Below are 26581 nucleotides of genomic sequence, written 5' to 3' on the forward strand. Positions count from 1 at the left end.
GCAAAGAACAGCCCTCCACAGACTTCAGTGGTGTGTATGAACAAAAACCCTCTGTATTTTAAAAAAGCTGTTCAATTTTCCTACTTTTTCCAACCATTGGTACCTTACTATGTTTATCTAAAAATTCTCCCTAAAATTCTTCCTTACAATCCCTTTCACATGAAAGTTCAGTTATTACCAGCTTGAAGCTACCCTGACATCATGTGCCACCCACACTGTCCACACAACATTGTTAATTACACTCTACTCAGATAAATTATCACAGAAGCTTCCAGTTACTTCAGTGTGAGCCTTAAAAAGTCCTCCCTCCCCAGTCAAAATGTTCCACCTGAAGACACTGGACCTCCAGAAGGGAGAACCAAGCATGCAGAAGTGCACCAAACTTTGCATGTGTACCAAAGAGTAACTAGAAGGTCCCTGGAGGGATGCCATGAATGTAGAAAATGACCCCTTACCTGGATTGGGTTGAAGGTACTCAATTGTTTTCGTCATTATTTCCATCACAGCCCTGCTGGTGACATCCACTTTCTGAAATGACAAAACAAATTTCTAAATCAAACAAATTATTAGCTTTAGAAACAAAGTTTTTGCTTGAGCATATACACAACCACTGATGGTTCAACAGAGCAATGATGAGTCCTGCAGTGGAAGGTGAGGGGCTCACAGAGCTGTCAGAAAAAGCCAGATCACTGGCTTTGCATTCAGCTTGTTCCTTTAAGATTTGGAAAGCCCATTTAGCCAGAGAGGAAGCTAGAAAACATGTTTCAAAATTGCTTCATTATCTCCTGGTAAAATAAGGCTAATACAGCCACCTTTCACTGTACATTGTCTGAGGTGGTCACTGAGAATGGTTCACTATTCACTTGGTGCAGGAAACCCCACAGAATCTTGCTCATCCGGAGGTTCAAATCTTTAAGAACACTGGTGAAGCTGGCCAGGCCATGGAGGGTATGCATATCCAAACAGCCACCAAGTCTCTGAAGGATGTCATTTTACAGAAGCAATGCATTCCATTCCATCATTACAGTGCTGGAGTTGGCTGATGTGCCCAGGCCAAAGAGTGGGGCTGGACACGGGCCATCACCCAAAATACAGTGATTTTTTTGCCTCACCTTCCTAAGAATTCAGGGAACAATGTCCCTCCCTGTTAAGGGTTTTGAGGTAGAGTCCCTGGCACTGAGCACATCCCAGGTGAAGAGAATCAAAGATAGGGCCTGGACTTTCAGAGCTAATGGATGGATTAATCCCTACATGACAACTCCCTGCCATACTGAGATGATCCCTACTGGAAAAGAGCAAATTGCTCCTCAACCTGAAGAGGAGGTAACACAGAAGGAAAAGATGGCCCAGAAGAAACTGAAGAATGAAAAACACATGACTCAGGAATAAATTCAGCATAAAATAAACATAAATTAAAAAAAAATACAGTCAATAGTAGTCTCTTATGATCCTTTGTATTTCTGTTGTCTGTTATGATTTCTCCATTTTCATTTCTAATTTTGTTGATTTGACTCTTCTCCTTTTTTTTTTTCTCTTGATGAGTCTGGCTAATGGTTTGTCTATTTTATTTATCTTCTCAAAGAACCAGCTTTTAGTTTTGTTGATTTTTACTGTAGTCTTTTTGTTTCATTTTCACTTATTTCTGCTCTGATTTTTATTTCTTTCCTTCTACTAACTTTGGGGTTTTTCATTTCTTTTTTTTCTAGTTGCTTTAGGTGTAAAGTTAGGTAACTTATTTGATTTTTCTCTTGTTTCTTGAGGTAAGCTTGTATTGCTATGAATCTTCTTCTTAGCACTGCTTTTACTGAATCCCATAGGTTTTGGACTGTCATGTTTTCATTTTCATTTGTTTCTATGTGTATTTTTATTTCCTTTTTGACTATATGATAATAAAATGGACAACTTGGAAGAAATGGACAAATTCTTACAAAAGTATAACCTTCCAAAACTGAACCAGGAACAAATAGAAAATCTTAACAGACCCAACACAAGCAGAGAAATTGAAACTGTAATAGAAAATCTTCCAACAAGAAAAAGCCCAGGACCAGATGGCTTCACAGCTGAATTCTACCAAAAATTTAGAGAAGAGCTAACACTTATCTTACTCAAACTCTTCTAGAAAATTGCAGAGGAAGGTAAACTGCCAAACTCATTCTATGAGGCCACTATCACCCTAATACCAAAACCAGACAAAGATGCCACAAAAAAAGAAAACTACAGGCCAATGTCACTGATGAACATAGATGCAAAAATCCTCAACAAAATTCTAGCAAACGGAATCCAACAACATATTAAAAAACTCATACATCATGACCAAGTGGGCTTTATCCCAGGGATGCAAGGATTCTTCACTCTTCATAAATCAATCAATTTAATAACACACTGAAAGATAAAAACCATATGATTATTTCAATAGATGCAGAGAAAGCCTTTGACAAAATTCAACACCCATGTATGATAAAAACTCTCCAGAAAGCAGGCATAGAAAGAACATACCTCAACATAACAAAAGCCATATATGATAAACCCACAACAAACATTATCCTCAATGGTGAAAAATTGAAAGCATTTCCCCTAAAGTCAGGAACAAGACAAGGGTGCCCACTCTCACCACTACTATTCAACATAGTTTTGGAAGTTTTAGCCACAGCAATCAGAGAAGAAAAAGAAATGAAAGGAATCTAGATTGGAAAAGAGGAAGTAAAACTTTCACTGATTACAGATGACATGTTCCTCTACATAGAAAACCCTAAAGACTCCACCAGAAAATTACTAGAGCTAATCAATGAATATAGCAAAGTTGAAGGATATAAAATTAATACACAGAAATCCCTTGCATTCCTATACACTAACAATGAGAAAACAGAAAGAGAAATTAAGGAAACAATCCCATTCACCACTGCAATGAAAAGAATAAAATCCTTAGGAATAAATCTACCTAAAGAAACAAGACCTATATATAGAAAACTATAAAACATTGATGAAAGAAATCAAAGAGAACACAAATAGATGAAGAAATATACCATGTTCATGGATCAGAAGAATCAATATAGTGAAAATGAGTATATTACCCAAAGCAATCTATAGATTTAATGCAATCCCTATCAAACTACCAATGGTATTTTTCACAGAACTAGAACAAATAATTTCACAATTTGTATGGAAACACAAAAAACCTCAAATAGCCAAAGCAATCTTGAGAAGGAAGAATGAAAATGGAGGAATCAATCTGTCTTACTTCAGACTATACTACAAAGCTACAGTCATAAAGACAGTATGGTACTGGCACAGTGACATAAATAATAGATCAATGGAACAAGAAATAAAGCCCAGAGATAAATCCATGCACCTATGGACACCTTATCTTTGACAAAGGAGGCAAAAATATACAATGGAGAAAAGACAATCTCTTTAACAAGTAGTGCTGGGGAAACTTGTCAACCACTTGACAAGTATGAAGAATGAAACTAGAACACTTTCTAACACCATAAACAAAAGTGAAGAAGAACTAAAGAAGCTCTTGATGAACGTGTAAGAGGAGAGTGAAAAAGTTGGTTTAAAACTCAACATTCAGAAAACTAAGATCATGGCAAATAGATGGGGAAACAATGGAAATGGTGACAGACTTTACTTTTTTGGGCTCCAAAATCACTGCAGATGGTGACTGCAGCCATGAAATTAAAAGACGCTTGCTCCTTGGAAGAAAGGCTATTACCAACCTAGACAACATATTAAAAATCAGAGACATTACTTTGCCAACAAAGGTCTGTCTAGTCAAAGCTATGGCTTTCCCAGTAGTCATGTATGGAAGTTAGAGTTGGACTATAAAGAAAGTTGAGCGCTGAAGACTTAATGCTTTTGAACTGTGGTGTTGCAGAGGACTCTTGAGAGTCCCTTGGATGGCACGGAGATCCAACCAGTCAATCCTAAAGGTAATCAGTCCTGAATATTCATTGGAAGGACTGACGCACTGAAGCTGAACCTCCAATCCTTTGGCCACCTGATGCAAAGAACTGACTCATTTGAAAAGACCCTGATGCTGGGAAAGATTGAAGGTGGGAGGAGAAGGGGATGGCAGAGGATAAGATGGTTGGATGGCACCACTAGCTTGATGGACATGAATTTGAGTAAGCTCCGGGAGTTGGTGATGGACAGGGAAGCCTGGCATGCTGCGGTCCATGGGGTCACAAAGAGTTGGACATGACTGAGCAACTGAACTGAACACAAAAATTAACTCAAAATGGAATAAATATCTACATGTAAGACCAGAAACTATAAAACTTCTAGAGGAAAACATAGAACACTCTCTGACATAAATCACAGCAAAACCCTCTATGACCCACCTCCCAGAGTGATGAAAATTAAAGCAGAAATAAACAAATGGGACCTAATTAAACTTAAAAGCTTTTGCACAGTGAAGTAAACCACAAGCAGGTGAAAAGACAGCCTTCAGAATGGGAGAAAATAATAGCAAATGAAGCAACTGATAATGAATCTCAAAAATATACAAGCAGCTCATGCAGCTCAATACCAGAAAAATAAAAGACCCAATCAAAATATGGGCCAAAGAACTAAACAGACATTTCTCCAAAGAAGACATACAGATGGCTAACAAACACATGAAAAGATGCTCAACATCACTCATTATCAGAGAAATGCAAATCAAAACCACAATGAGGTACCATCTCACGCTGGTCAGAATGGCTGCTATCAAAATGTCTACAAACAATAAATGCTGGAGAGGGTGTAGAGAAAAGGGAGTCCTCTTACACTGTTGGTGGGAATGCAAACTAGTACAACCACTATGGAGAAGAGTGTGCTGCTGCTAAGTCACTTCAGTCGTGTCCGACTCTGTGTGACCCCATAGACAGCAGCCACCAGGCTCCCCCGTCCGTGGGATTCTCCAGGCAAGAACACTGGAGAACAGTGTGGAGATTCCTTAAAAAGTTGGAAATAGAACTGCCATACAACCCAGCAATCCCACTGCTGGGCATACACACTGAGAAAACCAGAATTGAAAGAGACACATGTACTCCAGTGTTCATCGCAGCACTGTTTACAATAGCTAGGACATGGAAGCAACCTAGATGTGCATCAGCAGACGAATGGATAAGAAAGCTGTGGTACATATACTCAATGGAACATTACTCAGCTATTGAAAAGAATACATTTGAGTCAGTTCTAATGAGGTGGATAAAACTGGAGCCTACTATACAGAGTGAAGTAAGTCAGAAAGAAAAACACCAATACTGTGTATTAACTCATATATATGGAATTTAGAAAGATGGTAATGATGACCCTATATGCAAGACAGCAAAAGAAACACAGATATAAAGAACAGACTTTTGGATTCTGTGGGAGAAGGCAAGGGTGGGATGATTTGAAAGAATAGCATTGCATGCATATTACCATATGTGAAATAGATGACCAGTCCAAATTCAAGGCACAAAACACAGCACTCAAAGCCAGTGCACTGGGAAAATCCAGAGGGACTGGATGGGGAGGGAAGTGGGAAGGATTTTCGGGACAGAGGGACACATGGCTGATTCATGTCAATGTATAACAAAAACCACCACAATATTGTAATTAGCCTCTAATTAAATTAATTTTAAAAATAAAAAATGAAAAAAAAAAAGGTTGAATTATGAATCCTACTTTTTCCCAGAGGCATTCACTGGATGTCAACAGAGGGCCAGGCATGGTGGTAGGTTTCACTGCTCTAAGAAAGAAAAATGAAACATAGACTTTTTGTTCAAGTAAGAGAAGGAAAGTTTTAATTTAACTTCCAAGAACATTGCAAGTTCTTAAACTCTTAATTGTAAATAAAAATCTTGGTCCTACAGTCCATCCTTGGGAAATTCTGAACGGTCGGTATTTGTACTCAGCAGGTCACCATGCCCTCTCTCTGTTGCATCCTTTTCCCCACATGGAGAACTGGTGCAGGGAGGCCCTCTCTACACTCCTCCATGAAATTCTCTTCTTATCAACTCGCATGGTTCAGTCTACAGGGTAAATGACTACTGAAAATGAGTGCATCCTCCTATCCAAGGTAAGCACATAGAATACATTAAGTATGAATGAAAGGAATTGATTTTTTGATGGTAGAATACCAGGTATCAATTAAGTTCACGAGAACTTCATTGTTTTGTGTTGAAGGGCTCTGTCCTCAAATCAAAATTTTTCCATAACTTACTATATCTATTAAGTCAACCTTTCATGGGTAGGGTAAAGCCTCCTTCTCTTTTATAATCAGAAACCAAACCATAACCAGAAGATTTTATTTTTCAGCTTTGTTTTTCAATATTCAATCATTTCCACTTCAGTGGTAGTCAGATTACTGAGTTTTAAAGAGTTTGTAACTACTGTGATTAATAGAGGAAAACAATTTTTTCTTATGCTGTCATCATGGCCTCAAATTACCATAAAAAACTCCTATTTTAGAGATGCCTGTCCATGTGTATATATGTACCACATCCTTTTGGCTAACTTGAGTTTTTAACACATCTTAGATTTTAGTATGTGGCTAAGTAGTATTTTATTCTGCAGTAAGTCCTCTGGAATTGTACAGTGCAAGACTTGTATGGCTGTACACAGAGGTCTTGGAAGTATTACCAACCAACCACTATGCACTCGATGTCATGAAAATGAAGTCAAAGGGTAAGGGCAGGGAAAAAAAAAAAAACAGGCTGAAAGTCTAGGCTACCTGTGTGACAGGATGAAAACACATGTTTTCTGCTGGCTCTATGGCAGAGCTTAAGGCATCTGATGGCAAATGTATTCAAATGATCTGTGTGGTTATGATGGGAATGAAAAGAGTTCCAAAGGTTAAGGTTTCTAAGGGAGAGTGCCAGAAGGACTGAATTGGCCAACTGTTTTCCTGAAAGTGAAAGCATAGGCACATATTCCTCTGATCTTTTTACTTCAGTCTTTTCAATACGAAGATTTTAGCAACTCTCAATACATTAGGAGGTTCCTCCTCCTCCACTATCCAGCCTTGTAATTTACAATTGTGGGTAGGGAGAGAAAGAACTCCCTCAACCCTCTTACTCACTATCACATTTTCCTTCTTCATGCTGCAACAAGGGTTGGAAAACTATGGCCAGCAGGCCAAATCTGGGCTGTTATCTGTCAATTTTTTTTTTTTAATAGTTGGAACAATTCAAAAGAAGACTATTTTGCTGCATATAATAACTATGTGAAATTCAAATTTGAGTGTCCTTGAGTAAATTTTATTGGAATGCAGCCATGCTCTTTCATTTAAGCACCATCAGTGGTTGCTTTTCCTCTTCAGCAGCAGAGGTGAGGAGCCACAAAAGAGACCACAAATGCCCTCTGGCTCAAAGCCCAATGTATGTACAGAAAATGTTTGCTGCTCCTGTGCTGAGGTTCTATTGTACTTTCACAAAGGCATGCCATGCTGAATCTATGGATGCCCATCATTCCACTAGCTGCCTCAGTCTTCAGAGACAAGATACAAGAGAACTGAAAAGCACCAGAGTGACTAGATGGGGCCTTTGTTTTGAGGTACCTGAACATGACCTGCCCCCACTGGAAAAGGAACAGTCAGCATTTCCTGAACACAAATGGCTGCATAGGTGAAAAATGCAGCATTTTTTGTGGACTAACAAAAGGACTGAAAGATATGACTTCATACCATCAGACAACATTATACCAGATTATACAGCATTATACCAGATGATGTCACAGGGGACACAGTAGCAGAATTTAAGGACAAAAAAAATGGACACCTTAAAATGGAACACAGTTTGTGGGTCTAGTGAGCAATAGATGAATTGTGGGTGTAGTGATATACAGATGAATCAGGCATCCACTTGGACATGGGGTAAGTTACAGTGTTTACACAAAAGAAATGTTAAAATATTATATGAAACATGAAAGTATTTCAAATTCTTAATTTTTCTGTCACTGAAGTTAAGAAAATGTACCTATTAAGAATGTACACACACCCACTTAAAGTACTAAGGACCTGAAGGAGAACACATAACTAAACAAGCCACAGAAACCTGATGAAAACAGCATCCTGGGAAAGTTTGTCTGGCAGTGAGATGCAGGCTGGTCCATTAAGGGGGTGTCTTAATAGTTCCCTCCTGACTTGGAAGAATTAGTGTACCTTCTCCAGACTGCTGTGCTTTACAGCAGTTACCTTATGTATTCGGAAAGCCTGATTAATAAACTGTGTGCTGACAAAAATAAATAAATAAACAACACATTAGGCCAGGATTACCTCAATGTATTTTTTTTGGTTTTGCTAACCTTCTTAGGCATTTACCTTTAATGAACATTGGCTTGGGAATATATGAAAAACACTTAATTGAGAAGAAGCTGTTTCAGGATAAGCAGAAAAATATCTTTAAAGCTCATCGTGTTTGGGGGTCCCATCCATCCTATAATTCCATACCAGGGAATGAGTGTCTCAGTACAGTAATCCACACCTTCTCCTTTAACACCACCATGAAGACATTCACATATATGACAGGTACGCTCAGTTCAGTTCAGTTGTTCAGTCACGTCCAACTCTTCATGACCCCATGAATCGCAGCACGCCAGGCCTCCCTGTCCATCACCAACTCCCGGAGTTCACTCAGACTCAGGTCCATCGAGTCAGTGATACCATCCAGCCATCTCATCCTCTGTCGTCCCCTTCTCCTCCTGCCCCCAATCCCTCCCAGCATCAGGTATGCTCAGGGATGTGTAAAACCCTGAGCATGCTTGCTGGGACTCTACTCTTTTCCCTTGAGATCTATCACTGGAATCCAAGTAAGAAGGACATTATTAAAAATGACACTATTGGTGGTGGTTTAGTCACTAAGTCATGACTAACTCTTGTACCCCATGGACTGTAGCCCACCAAACTCCTCTGTCCATGGGATTTCCCAGGCAAGAATACTGGTGTGGGTTACCATTTCCTTCTCCAGAGATCTTCCCGACCCAGGGATCAAACCTGCATCTCCTGCATTGCAGGCAGTCTCCTGTATTGCAGGCAGATCCTTTAACAACTGAGCCACCAAGGAGCCCCAAATGACACTATTAGTAACAAATTACTTGCCACACCACTCAAAGGAGATGGCAACTAGTGTGCTTCATACGGAATACGGGAACTGTGGGTTTAGCCTCTGTTTAAACATGGGCAGTGATGAAGAATTCAGTAATTCCCAAGGCTCTATTTTATTTAAAAAGTTCTGACAGCAGTAAGTTCTTTCTTCTGTTAAGCCTGAATCTGTTTTCCTATAGCTTCTACTCATCAATGCTAGTCTATAACGTGGGGTTTAATAGAAGGATCTAGCCCCTCTCTACCCAATAACTAATTATATATGGAGATAATGGCCATGGACCTTCTCCTATAGAGCATCTCCACAGCATGCTCTGCAAACAATACACTCTCTCACTCTTATAAGGAATGACAATTGCTCCATTCTTTCCCAAATCTGCTTGTCTTCAAACTTGAGGCTACCCTTATATGTATGGCTGAGTGAATCTCTTTGCTGTTGACCTAAGTGAAAGTGAAGTCGCTCAGTCGTGTCCGACCCTCAGCGACCCCATGGACTGCAGCCTACCAGGCTCCTCTGTCCATGGGATTCTCCAGGCAAGAGTACTGGAGTGGGGTGCAACTGACCTAAAACTATCACAATATTGTTAATTGGCTATACTCCAATATAAGGGCTTCACCAGTGGCTCAGCAGTAAAGACTCTCCTGAGATGCAGAAGATGCCATGGGTTCAATCCCTTGGTCGGGAAGATCCCCTGGAGGAGGGCATAGCAACTCACTCCAGTATTCTTGCTTTGGAGAATCCCATGGACAGAGGAGCTGGCAGGCTATAGTCCATAGGGCTGCACAGAATCAGACATGACTAAAGTGACTGAGCATGCACTCCAATATAAAATAAAAAGTTAAAAAAAAACTTGAGGCTGCCCCTTCAGATAAATTCCATTGTCATTAAAATGGTCTATAGCAATGCTTTCAACTTGAGGACTCCTGGTTTTGATAGCTTTATCTTAGCCCCCAAGATGGTAGCTACACTTTGTCTTTGGATCCCAGACAAGCCCCCAAGATGATAGTGATAAGATATCCTGATACCTTGTCTTGGGATCTCAGATGAGCCCCCAAGATGATAGTTTTAGCTTAACCCCAAGATGATAGACATACTTTGTCTTGGGATCCCGAATGAGCCCCCAAGATGACAGTGATAGCTATACCTTGTCCTAGGATCCTGGATGAGCCCCAAAGATGATGGCTTATGGTGAATGGTGCTGCCAGATTGGTGGTCTCCAAGGCAGATTTAACTCCAGGACCAAAGACAGTCTCAGTCACTCAGAGCTTTGTGTAGATTTTTATTTAAAGTGAAAGTGATAGAAAAAGCTTCTGACATAGACATCAGAAGGGGGTAGGAGAGTACCTGCCTTGCTAGTTTAAGCAGAACATTATATACTTTTCTGCTAGTTGCTAAGAACAGAAAAAATACCTCAAGGCTGTGAAAATTTTGCCCATACCCTTTCCCATAACATACATCCTGGGATGACATCGGCACAAGATTAGCCAGAAGGAACAGGTTATTCCAGAGCTCAAGGCTGTGGAAGTTCTACCCAGACCTTCTCCCATAACATACATTCTGAGCTCAAAAAAAGCATGTCCTTGAGCAAGAGATACTGCTGGCTAAGAGACCTATGTGTCTAAAGCAAAATAATGTGAAAAAGAAACAATGTTCACCTCCTTCTGAAAGGGACCTTAGGCTTGGACTCCTTATCAACCTGCCTAAGTTAATTCTCTCAGTTTCAACAGCAGGGATTTCCTATGATACTTTTCAGGCTGAAAAAGGAGACACTGTATTCCTTGGTTTGGACTTTTACATAACTCATGTACACAGAAACAAGAGAAAATTTCAGAATTGAGCTCAAGTGCCCTCTCCTCTAGAAACATTCCACTGGATCTACCCAGTCTGAGTTAGGTCTTCCGTGAAAATACTTTCCAAAACACTAAGCATCATGTCTTGTAAGACACTCAGCTCTGTGCCTATTTCTTCTATCAAAACTGAAAGCTCCTTGAAGGCAGGAACTGCACCTTAATCATCTTTGTATTCCTGGTGTCCAGCAGCATGCCTGTCACATGGAAGCATTTATAGATATTTCATGTGAATTAATGAACATAATCACACACACACAGAATCACTGCATCAACTGATGTAAATCTGTGAGGAAACCAGAGGTCCCTTAAATTCCAGTATTCCCTGTTGTTAGGGGAAGCACATTGACTGAAACCACTCACCTTGGCCAGGCACTACAGTAACAATTTGCATGCATTATTTTACACGACAGGAGGTCCTCTGTAAGGAACACAGATCTAACAAGCCACCACCAACCAGAAGAATTTGGGAAAGATCAAAAGGTGGTCCTATCACCTCCCAGAATCCTTCTCACTGGCATCCATCTTGGCTGAGCAATGCATGAACTGCCAGGAAGGACCCTGAGTCAGAATGACTGGCAAAAGATAATCTGAAAGCTAAACTCATCACCATAAAACCTGAGATTGCAAGCCATATGGCAGAGAAGTTCTCCTGGGTTCCCTAACTCTACTTCTCTCTGCCCAGCTGCCCCTTCCCAATAAAGTCTCTTGCTTTGTCAGCTTGTGTGTCTCCTCAGACAGTTCATTTCCGAGTGTTAGACAAGAGCCCACTCTTGGGCCTTGGAAGGCATTCTCCTTCCTGCAACACTCTTGCCAAAAAATCTGAAGCTTTTCAAAGAAAAAAATCCACACAGTGGATTTTTGAGGAATCCACACAATGTTTGAGGAAGCTTGTAAGCAGCAGATACTATTGAAAACTCACAAAGAAACAATTTCACGTGAGGCAACTACGAAGAGGACAGAAATGGTGATAGCAGGGTTCCTGCAGAGACAGTACAGTGGAAGGATTCCACCCAGTCAGCTCCTCGAGGGGAAGGCTACACGGGCTAAGAGGTACACAGGTAATTTTACTGCATCTCAGCAGGAGAGTGGTCAGGGTGGCTTTATAAAAAAATTGTATTTATTTATTTTAATTGGAGGCTAATTATAATATTGTAGTGGTTTTTGCCATACATTGACATGAATCTGCCATGAGTGTACATGTGTTCTCCATCCTGAACCCACCTCCCACCTCCCTCCCCATCCTATGCCTCAGGGTCATCCCAGGGCACCAGCCCTGAGACCCTGTCTCATGCATCAAACCTGGACTGGCAATCTGTTTCACATATGATAATACACATGTTTCAATGCTATTCTCTCAAATCATCCTACCCTTATCTTCTCCCACAGAGTCCAAAAGGCTGTTCTATACATCTGTGTGTCTTTTGTGTCTTGCATATAGGGTCATCGTTACCATCTTTCTAAATTCTATATATATACGTTAGTATATGTATCGGTGTTTTTCTAACTTACTTCACTCTGTATAATAGGCTCCAGTTTTATCACCTCATTAGAACTGATTCAAATGCATTCTTTTTAATGGCTGAGTAATATTCCATTGTGTATATGTACCACAGCTTTCTCATCCATTCGTCTGCTGATGGACATCTAGGTTGCTTCCATGTCCTGGCTATTGTAAACAGTGCTGCGATGAACATTGGGGTACACATGTCTCTTTCAATTCTGGTTTCCTCTGTGTGTATGCCCAGCAGTGGGGTTGCTGGGAAACTAGGAATACCAGTTCTCTTTCCAGTAGTCTTGCTTGATGCAAACCTCTAATCTATCTCATTTTGTTGTCTAATTGCACCCCTGAGAACACAGCTGAACAAAGGTTCTCTATTCTAAATGCTTGATGATCAGAAAACCAACCATGGAGAGGTGATTCTTCTGCAGGCTTGGGAACACTGAGTAAAAATCTGTCTGTGAGTAATAAACACATTAACAGAAGGCACAGTTTGGGAGTCTAAATTTAAACCAGGTGTTTTCTGATTACCACATAAGTCTCTACCTTTAATGTGAATTTTAACATGAGTGGAGAGTGCAAAACTTGGCACAGAACCACAGATAAGACAAAGGATAAGTGGAATAAAGTGGAATTAAATAATTTCCACATCTCACTGAAATCTAAATCTCTCAATTTACCTAGGTATAAGTCCAAATACAAAACCACAGGTGTGTTCTTCAATCAATAAAACTTCATTACAGAAATATTTAGATTTTGAAATAAAAACTTCAGAAACTCATTATTTTCTAGGAAATAGGAGAAATCGGTGTTATCTGGTGGCTCAAACAGTAAAGAATCTGCCTGCTATGCAGGAGATCTGGGTTCAATCCCTGGGTTAGGAAGATCCCCTGGAGAAGCAAATGGCAACCCACTCCAATATCCTTGCCTGGAAAATTCCATGGACAGAGGAGCCTGGTGAGTTACAGTCCATGGGGTTGCAAAGAGTTGGTCACAACTGAGCGACTAACTTTCCTTTTTCAGACTTAGAGGGACATCTGTGGGTCTTTGTCTGAAGCAGAATATTTATAAGATGTTCTTTTACTCCTATTACTTTGCAAGATTGGTATGGATTCAAAGCCCTAATTAGTCATTCAGTTATAAAGTCTATTCTCCAAATTTCTTCTTTTTAGTCTCATTTTTAAGAAACAGAAAGTTAGTCTCAGCTTTGGCAGTGGGCTACTGGGCTTATTGCCTATGTCCTGGCAGAGGCTGAAAGCAGGACTCCAATTCTGATTCCTTAGTCCTAAATTCCTAAATATAACACCAGCCTAACCTGTCACTAATGACAGGGCTCTGACCGAGTGGCATATTATATATTCCCTCCAGGGTAGGGGAGGAGGGGAGGGAGAGGAATAAGGGGGATGAAGGAAGACTGGGTGTAGACAAGATTGGTGCAAATCAACAGACCCATGGGGCTGCTCATAAAGATGGGGATGGAACTCCAATACAAACGGGGAAGGAGGAGTCAAAGCCAAGTTATTCTGAGCAGGTGTGTCAGATTCTAGAGCCCCAGATGCTGTAAAAGAAGGATGGGTAGAATTCTGTTTCAAAAACTATGAACAGCAGTGGCCTAGCTTTGGCTGAAGGTTAGGTGGTATTTCAAACCATCCAGAGATGAGAAATAGAGACCAATGCAGACTTCAGTCCAATGGAAGCATGTGGCTGTCAGGCATTCAGTGTAAAAGGCTGGCTTCCCAGACTTCAGGTCAGGGCTCAGGACTCTCATATTAAATCTCCTATCAGTGAGGATTCTTATTCTATCAGTGAGCTCAGTTCAGTTCAGTCGCTCAGTCATGTCCAACTCTGCGTTGGACATGAATCACAGCACACCAGGTCTTCCTGTCCATCAACAACTCCCAGAGTTCACCCAAACTCATGTCCATCGAGTTGGTGATGCCATCCAGCCATCTCATGCTCTGTCGTCCCCTTCTCCTCCTGCCCCTAATCCCTCCCAGCATCAGGGTCTTTTCCAATGAGTCAACTCTTTGCATCAGGTGGCCCAAGTATTGGAGTTTCAGCTTCAGCATCAGTCCTTCTAATGAACACCCAGGACTGATCTCCTTTAGGATGGACTGGTTGGATCTCCTTGCAGTCCAAGGGACTCTCAAGAGTCTTCTCCAACACCACAGCTCAAAAGCATCAATTATTTGGCACTCAGCCTTCTTCACAGTCCAACTCTTACATCCATATATGACCACTGGAAAAACCATAGCCTTGACTAGACGGAACTTTGTTGGCAAAATAGTATCTCTGCTTTTCAATATGCTATCTAGGTTGGTCACAACTTTGCTTCCAAGGAGTAAGCATCTTTTAATTTCATGGCTGCAGTCACCATCTGCAGTGATTTTGGAGCCCCCCAAAAATAAAGGCTGACACTGTTCCTACTGTTTCCCCATCTATTTCCCATGAAGTGATGGGACCAGATGCCATGATCTTAGTTTTCTGAATGTTGAGCTTTAAGCCAACTTTTTCACTCTCCTCTTTCACTTTCATTAAGAGGCTTTTGAGTTCCTCTTCACTTTCTGCCATAAGGGTGGTGTCATCTGCATATCTGGGGTTATTGATATTTCTCCCAGCAATCTTGATTCCAGCGTGTGCTTCCTCCAGTCCAGCATTTCTCATGATGTACTCTGCATATAAGTTAAATAAGCAGGGTGACAATATACAGCCTTGACATACTCCTTTTCCTATTTGGAACCAGTCTGTTGTTCCATGTCCAGTTCTAATCGTTGCTTCCTGACCTGCATACAAGTTTCTCAAGAGGCAAGTCAGGTGGTCCAGTATTCCCATCTCTTTCAGAATTTTCCACAGTTGATTGTGATCCACACAGTCAAAGGCTTTGGCATAGTCAATAAAGCAGAAATAGATGTTTTTCTGGAACTCTCTTGCTTTTTCCATGATCCAGCAAATGCTGGCAATTTGGTCTCTGGTTCCTCTGCCCTTTCTAAAACCAGCTTGAACATCTGGAAGTTTGTGGTTCACATATTGCTGAAGCCTGGCTTGGAGAATTTTGAGCATTACTTTACTAGCGTGTGAAATGAGTGCAACTGGGCGGTAGTTTGAGCATTCTTTGGGATTGCCTTTCTTTGGGATTGGAATGAAAACTGACCTTTTCCAGTCTGTGGCCACTGCTGAGTTTTCCAAATTTGCTGGCAGACTGAGTGCACCACTTCCACAGCATCATCTTTCAGGATTTGAAATAGTTCAACTGGAATTCCATCACCTCCACTAACTTTGTTCATAGTAATGCTTCCTAAGGCCCACTTGACTTCACATTCTAAGATGTCCGGCTCTAGGTGAGTGATCACACCATCATGATTATCTGGGTCGTGAAGATCTTTTTTGTATAGTTTTTCTGTGTATTCTTGCCACCTCTTCTTAATACCTTCTGCTTCTGTTAGGTCCATACCATTTCTGTCCTTTATCGAGCCCATCTTTGCATGAAATGTTCCCTTGGTATCTCTAATTTTCTTGAAGAGATCTCTAGTCTTTCCCATTCTGTTGTTTTCCTCTATTTCTTTGCATTGATCACGGAGGAAGGCTTATCTCTCCTTGCTATTCTTTGGAACTCTGCATTCAGATGCTTATATCTTTCCTTTTCTCCTTTGCTTTTCACTTCTCTTCTTTTCACAGCTATTTGTAAGGCCTCCTCAGACAGCCATTTTGCTTTTTTGCATTTCTTTTCCACGGGGATGGTCTTGATTCCTGTCTCCTATACAATGTCACGAACCTCCGTCCATAGTTCATCAGGCGCTCTGTCTATCAGATCTCTGTCTATCAGTGAGGTCCACCTCAAAAACTTGGCCAGAAATACCAGCTATTTGGCTGCTTTATCTAAACACTGAATAGTCTATTTCACAAGATTCCAGTCTCTGGGCCACTCATCTTTTCTTCAGGAACTCCAATGTGTCTGGTCCTCTCTTGCTGTTTCCTTTACTAGAAACACATTGGGCTCTGCTTACTCTTGCTTGTTCTTTATATTCTTAAATATCAGGAAAGTCTTCCCTGACCACCCTATGTGGGTGAGTTTCCTCCATTCCAAGCTTCTCTAGTGCCATGTTTCATTACCCTTGCCACACTGGACAGTAATTGTCTAAAGTGTGTTTTCCCCACTAGATTATGAATTTAATTCAGTCAGGAACCTTATCTATCCTGTTTACTAATGTATCCCACAAGCCTGCCTCAAAGGAGGTACAAAACAAAAATTTGCTTTGTTCATCAGTGAACTCTTCAGAACAAAAACTGAAAAAGACAGGGCAGAAAGCATCTAGGAATTTTCTGCTTGATCCTTCATGCAGACAGCAAAAATATTAATAGCAAAACTGAGGTGGCCCACTAGAACTGAGATAGACTAAGTAAAAAATGTGGTTTCTGGGTATCACGGGCTTTTGACATTCTCCCTGTTCAAGTACACGGTTTGGATTCCCAGATCCTTTACTCAATCACAATTTAACATCTAAAATAATTAATTGCATGATGTAATATCCATTCTCCATCGTAAGCCTATGTATCTCTTTCAATGAACCGTCTCAAAATGAAAGAAAAGCAAAAGGGAAAACATGGCATCTGTCACAAGAAAAATGAAAACATGTATTTTGTTCACCACCTCCACTCTCACTTGTTGAGAATCTGCTCTTTTAAGAAAGAATGTTATATGATTTATATTATTTTTCATCCTTAATAAATCTCTGAAGAATGAACGTGTATTCTCCTTTTACATTTATGAGAATACAGAGGCCCAGAGCAATACCCAGACTTGTGTAACAAGCAGTGTAGGTGGAACTCAGGCCAAGAGCAGACAGGCTCACAACTACATTCACTGCACCCGCTGACTCGTGCTGGCACAGTCCCCTCAGGGAAGTTCTCGAAAGCTAGAGAGTGACTGCAACTCTCCCCAAAACATCTGATACATCATTCCCCACCTTCTCTTCTTTTCGTACCAGCCCAGTCCAATTCAAACACCAGCTCCATATTGTCCCTATTTGGAAAAGTGATGATAAAATCCATTATGACATTTCACCTTCATGGAGGCTTTGTTCTCAGGATAGTGAAAAAAGAAAAAAAAAAAAAAAAGGCAATTTACTTCTTCTGTTTTACAATATACATTACAAAGAGAGTACTTTTAGGAGTAACTTTTGCATTCTCAGGTGCCCGTGGAGAACAGCTTCCCCTTTCCTTTCTCGCTTCTCCTCTTAGTATGCTGGGAGATTTTATGTCAAGGGAATCTAAGTGATGAAGACTCACCCTCTCCATCTCTTTGAAGTCATCATCTAGCTTGGTTCCTTCAGCTCCTCCAACCTTCTCACTCACTTTCTGTAGAAAATAACCAAAAAAAAAAAAAAAAGAGGAATTATTACAAATAAATTTTCTTTTAAAAATATGTGTCACGAGTTGTAAGTGCTTTGACAAATATCACCTAATATAACATCACAACTATTCTCTGACATGGGTAGGCCATTCCATTTTCACAGGAGGCAACTGTGTATCAGAGGATACAGATAATTTACCAAAATCCACGCACCTGGTAGATACTGAAGCAGGAATTCAAAGCTGTGTCTTCTGATTTCAACTCTAGTGCTCTTTCTATTATATACATCATCATACAACTGTCAAAGCACTAACATTTTCCTTTTGAAAATTCCAAGGGACAACAGCATCATACAATAATCATTTCCCTCTGATAATGGATCTAAAATGCTACCTAGGTAGAAAATTACTGCATCTTCAACCTATTTTTCAATGGGCTGTTGAACAGATAATCACAAGCATCTATCAAACTGGTATGAAAAATACCAGCCTAACTGATCTTCAGATAAAGGGACTTAAATAGTTATCTTATAAATCTCCCTGTAGTTGTCCATGTCCTTATATACATAAGATAAATTGTGTGTAAAGATGTTGAGGGTATTTCTTTGCTACCCAGTCAATTCCCATTATCATACGTTCTATGTTCATCAGTTTACATATGCAAATGTACATTTTCTACTTGTAGAATTCACGCTCATTAAAAAATTAGATATTCTATTCTGTTTTGAAATAAAGATCAAATTAAGTCGAATAAAAATTACAAAGGAATCACAAGAAAAATATTTCACTTTCATTAAAAACAGGAAATATTAAATGCTAATGACACCAGAATGTCATTCCTCTTAAAATAACTGTAAAGGTAGTTAGATGCTTTTTACTAAGATGTCACTGTGCTACATAAAGTTACCACATACACATATTAAAGTATAAGTTTTCATTTCCTTTAATAGCCACTGTGTTGAGGGTCTTTGCAGAATATCCCCACCATGGTCAGACCTGCAGCAACCTTAGTAACAACTGGGTCATCCAAGTAAGCTTGGTTTACCTCCTTCTAAAAGGGCTCTGGGGTACATGGCTCACTTTCTTGCCTTGGAAGCTCTGATATCCCCTTATTGGGGGCTGAGGTATAGTGCTTACATTCCCCTTCTTTAACTCCTGTGTTCTGCCACCAGGAAGAGCTTTAGAAGAGATCACTCTTGGGAAAATCAAGAGCCTAAATTCTTTCACCACTCTGGCCCAGATTTCACCTCAGCAGCAGTAACAGAAGGAATATGCTGTGATGAAAGATCATGGCATGGACTGCCATGGCACACCGTGTTGTTATGCAAATTAAATGGTATAAAATATAAGAACTCCTGTCTGAACCTATAAGACATGCAATATATCCTAGTTCCCTTCTCTCACCAATAAACTGCATCTGCTAGGCTTCCCTGGTCTGCTTAAAAATCCTGGTCGTTTCTATCAGTTTCTTTAACTACTATTTAATACCTTAAGAAGAATCTAACCATTTTCAGAAAACTGCTGCTGCTAAGTCACTTCAGTCGTGTCCGACTCTGTGTGACCCCATAGATGGCAGCCCACCAGGCTCCCCCGTCCCTGGGATTCTCCAGGCAAGAACACTGGAGTGGGTTGCCATTTCCTTCTCCAATGCATGAAAGTGAAAAGTGAAAGTGAAGTAGCTCAGTCATGTCTGACTCTTAGCGACCCCATGGACTGCAGCCTACCAGGCTCCTCCGTCCATGGGATTTTCCAGGCAAGAGTACTGGAGTGGGTTGCCATTGCCTTGTCCATCAGAAAACTGAGACTTGCGTAAATAAACTTTTTTATGAGGCTTGCATAAATTAAAAACAATTGCCTGGAAGGCAATTTCCACAAGTAAACCCTAGGTGGCTTTGCATTCACACCACAGTACTGAAGAGCTGTCCATGGTGCTGGACATTTCTGCCTAAAGTTCTTTGGATCAAATGGCCAGATGGCCAGAGTTTGATTCACCGTTTTAACCCTCAGTCCTTGACATCAGCCCTCTCACTTAACTTGTTTCCTAAGTGGTGGCGGCTATCAATTATTTCAACAAGATCAGCTTCCGTCTATGGGGTCACACAGAGTCGGACACGACTGAAGCGACTTAGCAGCAGCAGCAGCAGCAGCACAGATCTAGGCTTTGTGCTGCATCACTATCAACCAAATAAAAGCCTGTATCAACTGATCTGGCACAGCGGTCAGTTTTTGCCTACATTCTTAAAGATGTTACCAAGCCAGAAAGAGACGGAAAGGTCTTAGAACTCAGTTTAGAACCTCCTAGTGGAATTCTACGGAGAAGGAAATGGCAACCCACTCCAGTGTTCTTGCCTGGAGAATGCCAGGGATGGCAGAGCCTGGTGGGCTGCCATCTTTGGGGTCGCACAGAGTCGGACATGACTGAAGTGACTTAGCAGCAGCAGCAGCAGTGGAATTCCAAGTGTCAATAACTTAACCTGCATGTTCAAGTTTAAGTCATAGAAAATTAGGAATAGAAGGGAACTTAAAGGTTATTATTATCAAATTTTCCTTATCAGCAAACAAATTTTACTCTGATTTTTACAGATTCCCTCCCTTTCACTTTGCTCAGTGATGGCAATTTCAGCTCATATTTAAGCCCCTCTTGTGTCTTATTCTTGATGTATGTGGTTATCTGTTAAATTTGGGCCAGGAAACTCTATAATCTTATTGAATTCCTATGCAATAAAGAAATATAAGCCTCATACTCCCAACTCAACTGTCTCAGTTCTACCTGATTGTCTGCAATGTCAGGCCAAGGCCCTATTTTGGTTAAAGAGAATCATTATAGATATATTCCTCCCATGATCCATGAATGAGATGTTTAATTTTCATTTGCAAAATTGTCACAAAAACCAAGTAGCTGAAAAACATCTCCATTTATAGTAACAGAAAATCCTGGTAACCTTGGTTAATCACATTTTTATCATATCTAAGCAATAAAATAGGACCTTCATCAAAACCACAAGAGCTTATATTATACTTTCAACCCATATTGCTCAACTGAAAGTAATTTTAATTTCCTTCTTTTTTATATCCATCAATAGGTTAGCACCAGAGTGGCTCACTGTATTATAGGAATACCAAATAGGATCAACTGGCCATTAGTAATTCAGAACTAGTCCTAGTAACTCACACAAAGCACAACTCATCAGTCCATCAGACCACTGACTTTAACTATGTGGCTTAAGCACTCTATGTGTATGAGTGTGTGTGTGTGAGAGAGAGAGAGAGAGAAAGAGTGTGTGTGTGTGTGAGAGAGAGAGACGGTGGGGAGAGAGAGGGATGAGGAGAGAGAGAAAGGGAGGGGAAGGGGGACAGAGAGGAAGGAAAAAAGAGAAAATATGAATCTATTCTCCACAAAAGCTGACGTTTGAGATGCTATAAGAGAAACTGTTCACCAAATATATTGAATGAGGCTAACAGATACTGGTCTTGGTCTGATTGTTTGGTTGATATAAATTTCTTATCTGATTTGATTCATGGCAAAAGAAAGAATATTCAAAATGACATCTACATTGTTCTCTGGGCTATTTTTTTCCCCAAGTCACAAAGGATCTAAATATACCAAGGCACTGAATTAAACAATGTGCTAAATAGCCATATTCTCATTCCTTAGGAGTATGCCAAATATTTTCTCCTCCTGTTCTTTAAATAACATTACTAAAACTTCTATTGCTTTTGTGTATGTGAGTCAGGTGAGGAAGACAGGATCCCTGAGCTCATTTGGCCAACAATGAGTTTTGTTTTCCTTGGTGGTGGTTTAGTCACTAAGTCATGTCCAACTCTTGTGACTATAGCCCACCAGCCTCCTCTGCCCATGGGATTTCCCATACAAAAATACTGGAGTGGGTTGCCATTTCTTTCTCTGGGTGATATTCCCAATCCAGGGATCAAACCTGGGTATCCTATATTGCAGGCAGAATCTTTACCCTGAGACACTAATATAGCTCTTGTTTTCCTTACCTAGTACCATTTACTTAAGAATAGTTTTGCTCTACTATATTCCAGTGAGGTGGTTCCTAAAAAGATTTCATATTATTGAGTATTTTCCAATATTGTTTAGTATACTTTAGCTAGTATACTCACTTTTTGAGAAATTGATCCCCTATTCAAATAAACATTAGCAAAAGTTATTTGAATCAACCAAAACAGTATAAATGAGTCAATATGCCCATCTGTAGCATCTAAAAACAACTCACCTGTTCAAAATCTCCCAGCGTACTCGCCTAGCACAACACTGAGAATTTGTGCTTCCAATCTTTTATTTTCTATTACACTCTCCATATATTCCAACCAAACCAAAAAATCTCATCTTCCTCTAAGTTATTCTTCATTGTATTCATCACAAGATACACTCAGTAAAGATTTGTGAACTGAACTACAGTGCAATTTTGTAAATGTTAATGTTAAAAAGACTGAAAGGAGGCATAAAGTAAGGCAAACAGGACTGATCATTTCACTCAGGGATGGTTTTTCAGAAGGTATAACTCTTCAAAGAAAGAAAATAATATAATCAACTCACATTTTAAATTAAAAGTCTTAATTCTGAGTCTGGAGTCGTGTTGCCTCACACTATTTTTTCTATATGCCAAATAAGAAAAATAAGGGAACCAGAAGCAGGAGGCAGCTTAAATAAATGACCACTGTTCTCAGCCCAAAGGATGAGGATGCTGCAGGCTCTCCAACAATGACTCATCCTCCCCTGCATGAATTATCACCACAGAGTCGGACAGGACTGGAGCGACTTAGCAGCAGCAACAGCAGCAGGTAAAAGACACTCCACCCTCTAGCTTCAGCTCTGATACTTCCCTATATTGCACTTCAATCAAACACTGAATATCCAACCACCTTATCTCCAACAGCCTTTTATAAAGGTCTCCTTGAAAATCACATCATCAGCGAAATTCAGTAGACTTAAGACCAAATTCACTCATACTCCACACACCTGCAAAGTTATTTAATGTCTGATGTCCCTATTTTTGTTTAGCTTTGTCTCTTTATTCATTATACAAAGCCAGATTTTCATACCAGCCACCAAATATGCTGTGTTAATTCCTTTTGCCTTGTACCTGGACCTATTTTATTTCTCTTTTCTAATTTTCAAATCCTGCCAAGTACCTAAGATGCTAATCCAACTTTCACCTTCTCCATCTTCATCTTGAATGCCCACCCTAGATGGAAGTTACTAGATTTCCACTGCATTCTTAATAAAACACACCATCTGTTGGACTCCCTGGAACTAGCTACTTGATGAGTAAAACTGCTGAGAACTTTTGCTTATCTGATTATAAAATTCAAAGGTGGGAATCATATCACATGCAACTTTGTCTGAAAACTTTCACAGTACCTAACACACTGCACAGCAGAAAATCATCAGTTGAAACAAAAATGTGTCTCAATGAATTATTCTAAGAGCAAAATAAATCAAAGGAGGACCCTTAATTATGAGTGAGCACTGGTTCTTTATCTCATTTCTGAGAGTGTTATCTCCCCTGTAAAACGTCATAACTTTTTTCTGTCGACAATAAGTAAAAATATAGCACACTCAAAATATTGCTTTCCCAATATTTATAGAAAGACGTCACCTATGAAAGAAAGAAAGTGAAAATGAAGTCGCTCAGTCATGTCCGACTCTTTGCGATGACCCCCTGGACTAGAGCCTACCAGGCTCCTGCATCCATGGGATTCTCCAGGCAAGAATACTGGAGTGAGTTGCCATTTCCTTCTCCAGGGGATATTCCTGACCCAGGGATCGAACCCCAGTCTCCCATGTTTCAGGCAGACACTATCCTCTGAGCCACCAGGGAAGTCAAATAAAAGAAGCCCATACTCTGACTCTATGAAAGTTCTTTAATTATTATTCATTGGTTAGGTACTAAAATTAAAATGATAATACTTGACAACATATCTAATATTCAGAAGGAAACAGAAAAGTCAAAATCACAGCAATATTATCTTGGTATTTGGCTAAATACAAGTAGATCTAGCTTTTCCAGATGGTGGTGTTGCCATGTATGAAGAGGAGGATGGATATACTTTATGGGGTACAGGTTTCACCCTAGTTTTTCTCAGCTGTCATTAAATTGGAATGCTTAAATGCCATGATGTTTTTTTTTTATGAATTTCAAAAACTATATATTATTTTTCTCAATCAGAAATTTCATATTTTATTGAAAATGAGTAAAGGCATTTTCATCTATCTAAACTAAGTTAATTGAACTAACTGTGCTAATTCTATTTCTCACTATATTGAAGAACAATAAAAAGGTTTGTCAACTACAAACTGGTGCTTGCCAAGGGCATTTGCCATCTGTCTTCATGGGGATTGAATCCCGTGCTGCTGCAGCTGCTGACCTTCGACACACCTGAAGGGAGTTCAGGGTAGAGAATGAGTCACTTTGTGCTTCAGTGAAACTGGTAGAACAGGTCTTAAGATAGATATTTTCAGGAACTGATTGCGTGATCCCAATCCTTGTATCTCCTCATATCTAGAAAAACACTAAATCCCTTTAACTGACATCAGCTCCTCAGGAGTAACAGAAAACCTCTTGTACAGTAAGTGCTTAATTGCAATGAACACCCCCTTCACGGAAATCACATATATCGACCTTCCCTCACTGCCTGGAGCAGCTTCTCAGAGCTGTCTCAGGTGCTGTCTCCAGGGCTGCAGTCCTCATTCTGCCCCATATAAAACTTAACTGCAGCTATCACGCTGTGCATCTTTTTTTGGTTGATGGATTCCTCTCATAATTATACCCCCTCCCCCAAGAATTCAACAGAATGAAGAATGATTTTCTTTGAATATCTGGAGCAAATTAGAATGAGTTAGGAGAACTAAGCACTTGGCCCTTTCCCAACTTTCAGCCTATCTTGCTTTTTGTCAAATATTATATAGGAAATGCAGAAATTGATTTGCATGATGTTCTAAGCTTCTGGTGTGGTTCACCTGGGTTAAGAGTAATAAGTTTCTAAGCTCTGTTGCACCAAATTGAGAACTTCCCATGCACTATGTGGCTAATTACTTGCACACACACCTCAAAGGGAAATGGCAGCATTTATAATAGACTTATTATGCAAATTTCAGTCCCTCCCTGGAAAGACAGTTTATACTATCACCTACAGCTGCATTCACAAGTGATCCTATTTCTGTCTTCTAGAAAAAAAAAAGAAAAGAAAATTAAGTACATAAAATGTATGTAATAAAAACCAATAGGCACTTCTCTATTTTTTCATTCATCCAAAGAATCTAGTTCCTCATCAGATAAGGGGTAATTTAGTAAGGGGGATTCACAGAATTTGAAAATATAGCCATAAAGTTTCCCATCCCTGGCAATAGGAAAAAAATCATGCATTTTCATAGTCTACAGCACTAAGCCACCAAAAGTGAGCAAAATATAAAAAGACAGTGTCTGCTAAAAGTAGACTCCCAAGACTTAGGGCTAGAATTATGTCATATACTATTTTTTTTTAATTCTATTTGAAGCTCAGTTATAAAATCCCTTGAGAAAAAAAACAAAAAGACAAAAAAAACAGAACTTAGAAAAAAACAAACAAACAAAAAAAAAAAACAGTAATTCATTTGGGATTTCAGTACCCTCTAATGAATGGCCTAAAACCTAAAGCCCTATAACTCAGGGCTTTACTTTCCCTGATAAGGCAAGGAAAAGTAGCCCTAGGTCTTCCATTGTTAAGAGCAACTGCTGGGAAGCTCTTTACTTTTTTGTAAACTGAAATTACAAACTTCGCTGGGCCTCTGTTTCCTCATCCACAAATTGGGATAGGGTGTGATGAGATAACCAGGAGAGTTCTAAGGTGTCTTTCAATTTAAAATTTGATATCTACTTCTAGTATGGTTAATTTGATGAATCAATTAAGCTAGGCTACAGTACCCATGCTAGCAAGGTAATGGTCAAAATCCTTCAAGCCAGGAGCTCAGTCAGTAAAGAATCTGCCTGCAATGCAGGAGACCCAGGTTCAATTTCTGGGTGGGAAATATACCCTGGAGAAGGAAATGGTGACCCACTCCAGTATTCTTGCCTGGAGAATCCTATGGACAGAGGAGCCCGGCAGGCTACAGTCCATGGAGTCACAAAAGCCAGAGATGACTTAGCGCCTAAACCAACACCAGGCTTCAAGAGTATATGAACTGAGAACTTCCACATGTACAAGCTGGATTTAGAAAAGGCGAGGAACCAGAGATCAAATTGCCAACATCCCTGGGATCAGAGAATTCCAGAAAAACATCTACTTCTGCTTCATTCATATGCTAAAACTTTTGACCATGTAGATCACAACAAACTGTGGAAAATTCTGAAAGAGATGGGAATACCTGACCACCTTACCTGCCTCTTGAGAAACCTGTATGCAAGTCTAGAAGCAATAGTTAGAACGGGGCATGGAATACCTGACTGGTTCAAAGTTGGGAAAGGAATACATCAAGGCTGTATATTGTCACCCTGCTTATTTAACTTCTATGCAAAGTACATCATGCAAAACACCAGGCTGGATGAAGCAAAGGCTGGAATCAAGACTGTCAGGAGAAGACACAGATGACACCACCCTAATGGCAGAAAGTGAAAAGGAACAAAAGAGCTTCTTGATGCAGGTGAAAGAGGAGAGTGAAAAAGCTGGCTTAAAACTCAACATTCAAAAAACTAAGATCACAGCATCCAGTTCCATGACTTCATGGCAAATAGATGGGGAAATAGTGGAAACAGTTTCCAGATGGGGAAACAGTGGCTGACTTTATTTTTTGGGGCTCCAAAATCACTGCA

The 26581-nt window shown here is 40.0% G+C and overlaps 1 protein-coding gene across 2 annotated transcripts in view; it reads right to left on the reverse strand.

The window, feature by feature from the left end:
- The window catches only part of SH3GL2 (SH3 domain containing GRB2 like 2, endophilin A1), a 227212-nt gene that overhangs the window by 42116 nt on the left and 158515 nt on the right, over window positions 1-26581 (reverse strand). For both annotated transcript variants that reach the window (NM_001076840.2, XM_059889034.1), the window contains 2 exon segments: window positions 456-528; window positions 17706-17774. In NM_001076840.2, coding sequence (NP_001070308.1) covers window positions 456-528; window positions 17706-17774 — 142 coding nt within the window.

The sequence above is a fragment of the Bos taurus genome, chromosome 8 (assembly GCF_002263795.3).
Source record: "Bos taurus isolate L1 Dominette 01449 registration number 42190680 breed Hereford chromosome 8, ARS-UCD2.0, whole genome shotgun sequence".
In the NCBI taxonomy this organism is placed as follows: domain Eukaryota; kingdom Metazoa; phylum Chordata; class Mammalia; order Artiodactyla; family Bovidae; genus Bos; species Bos taurus.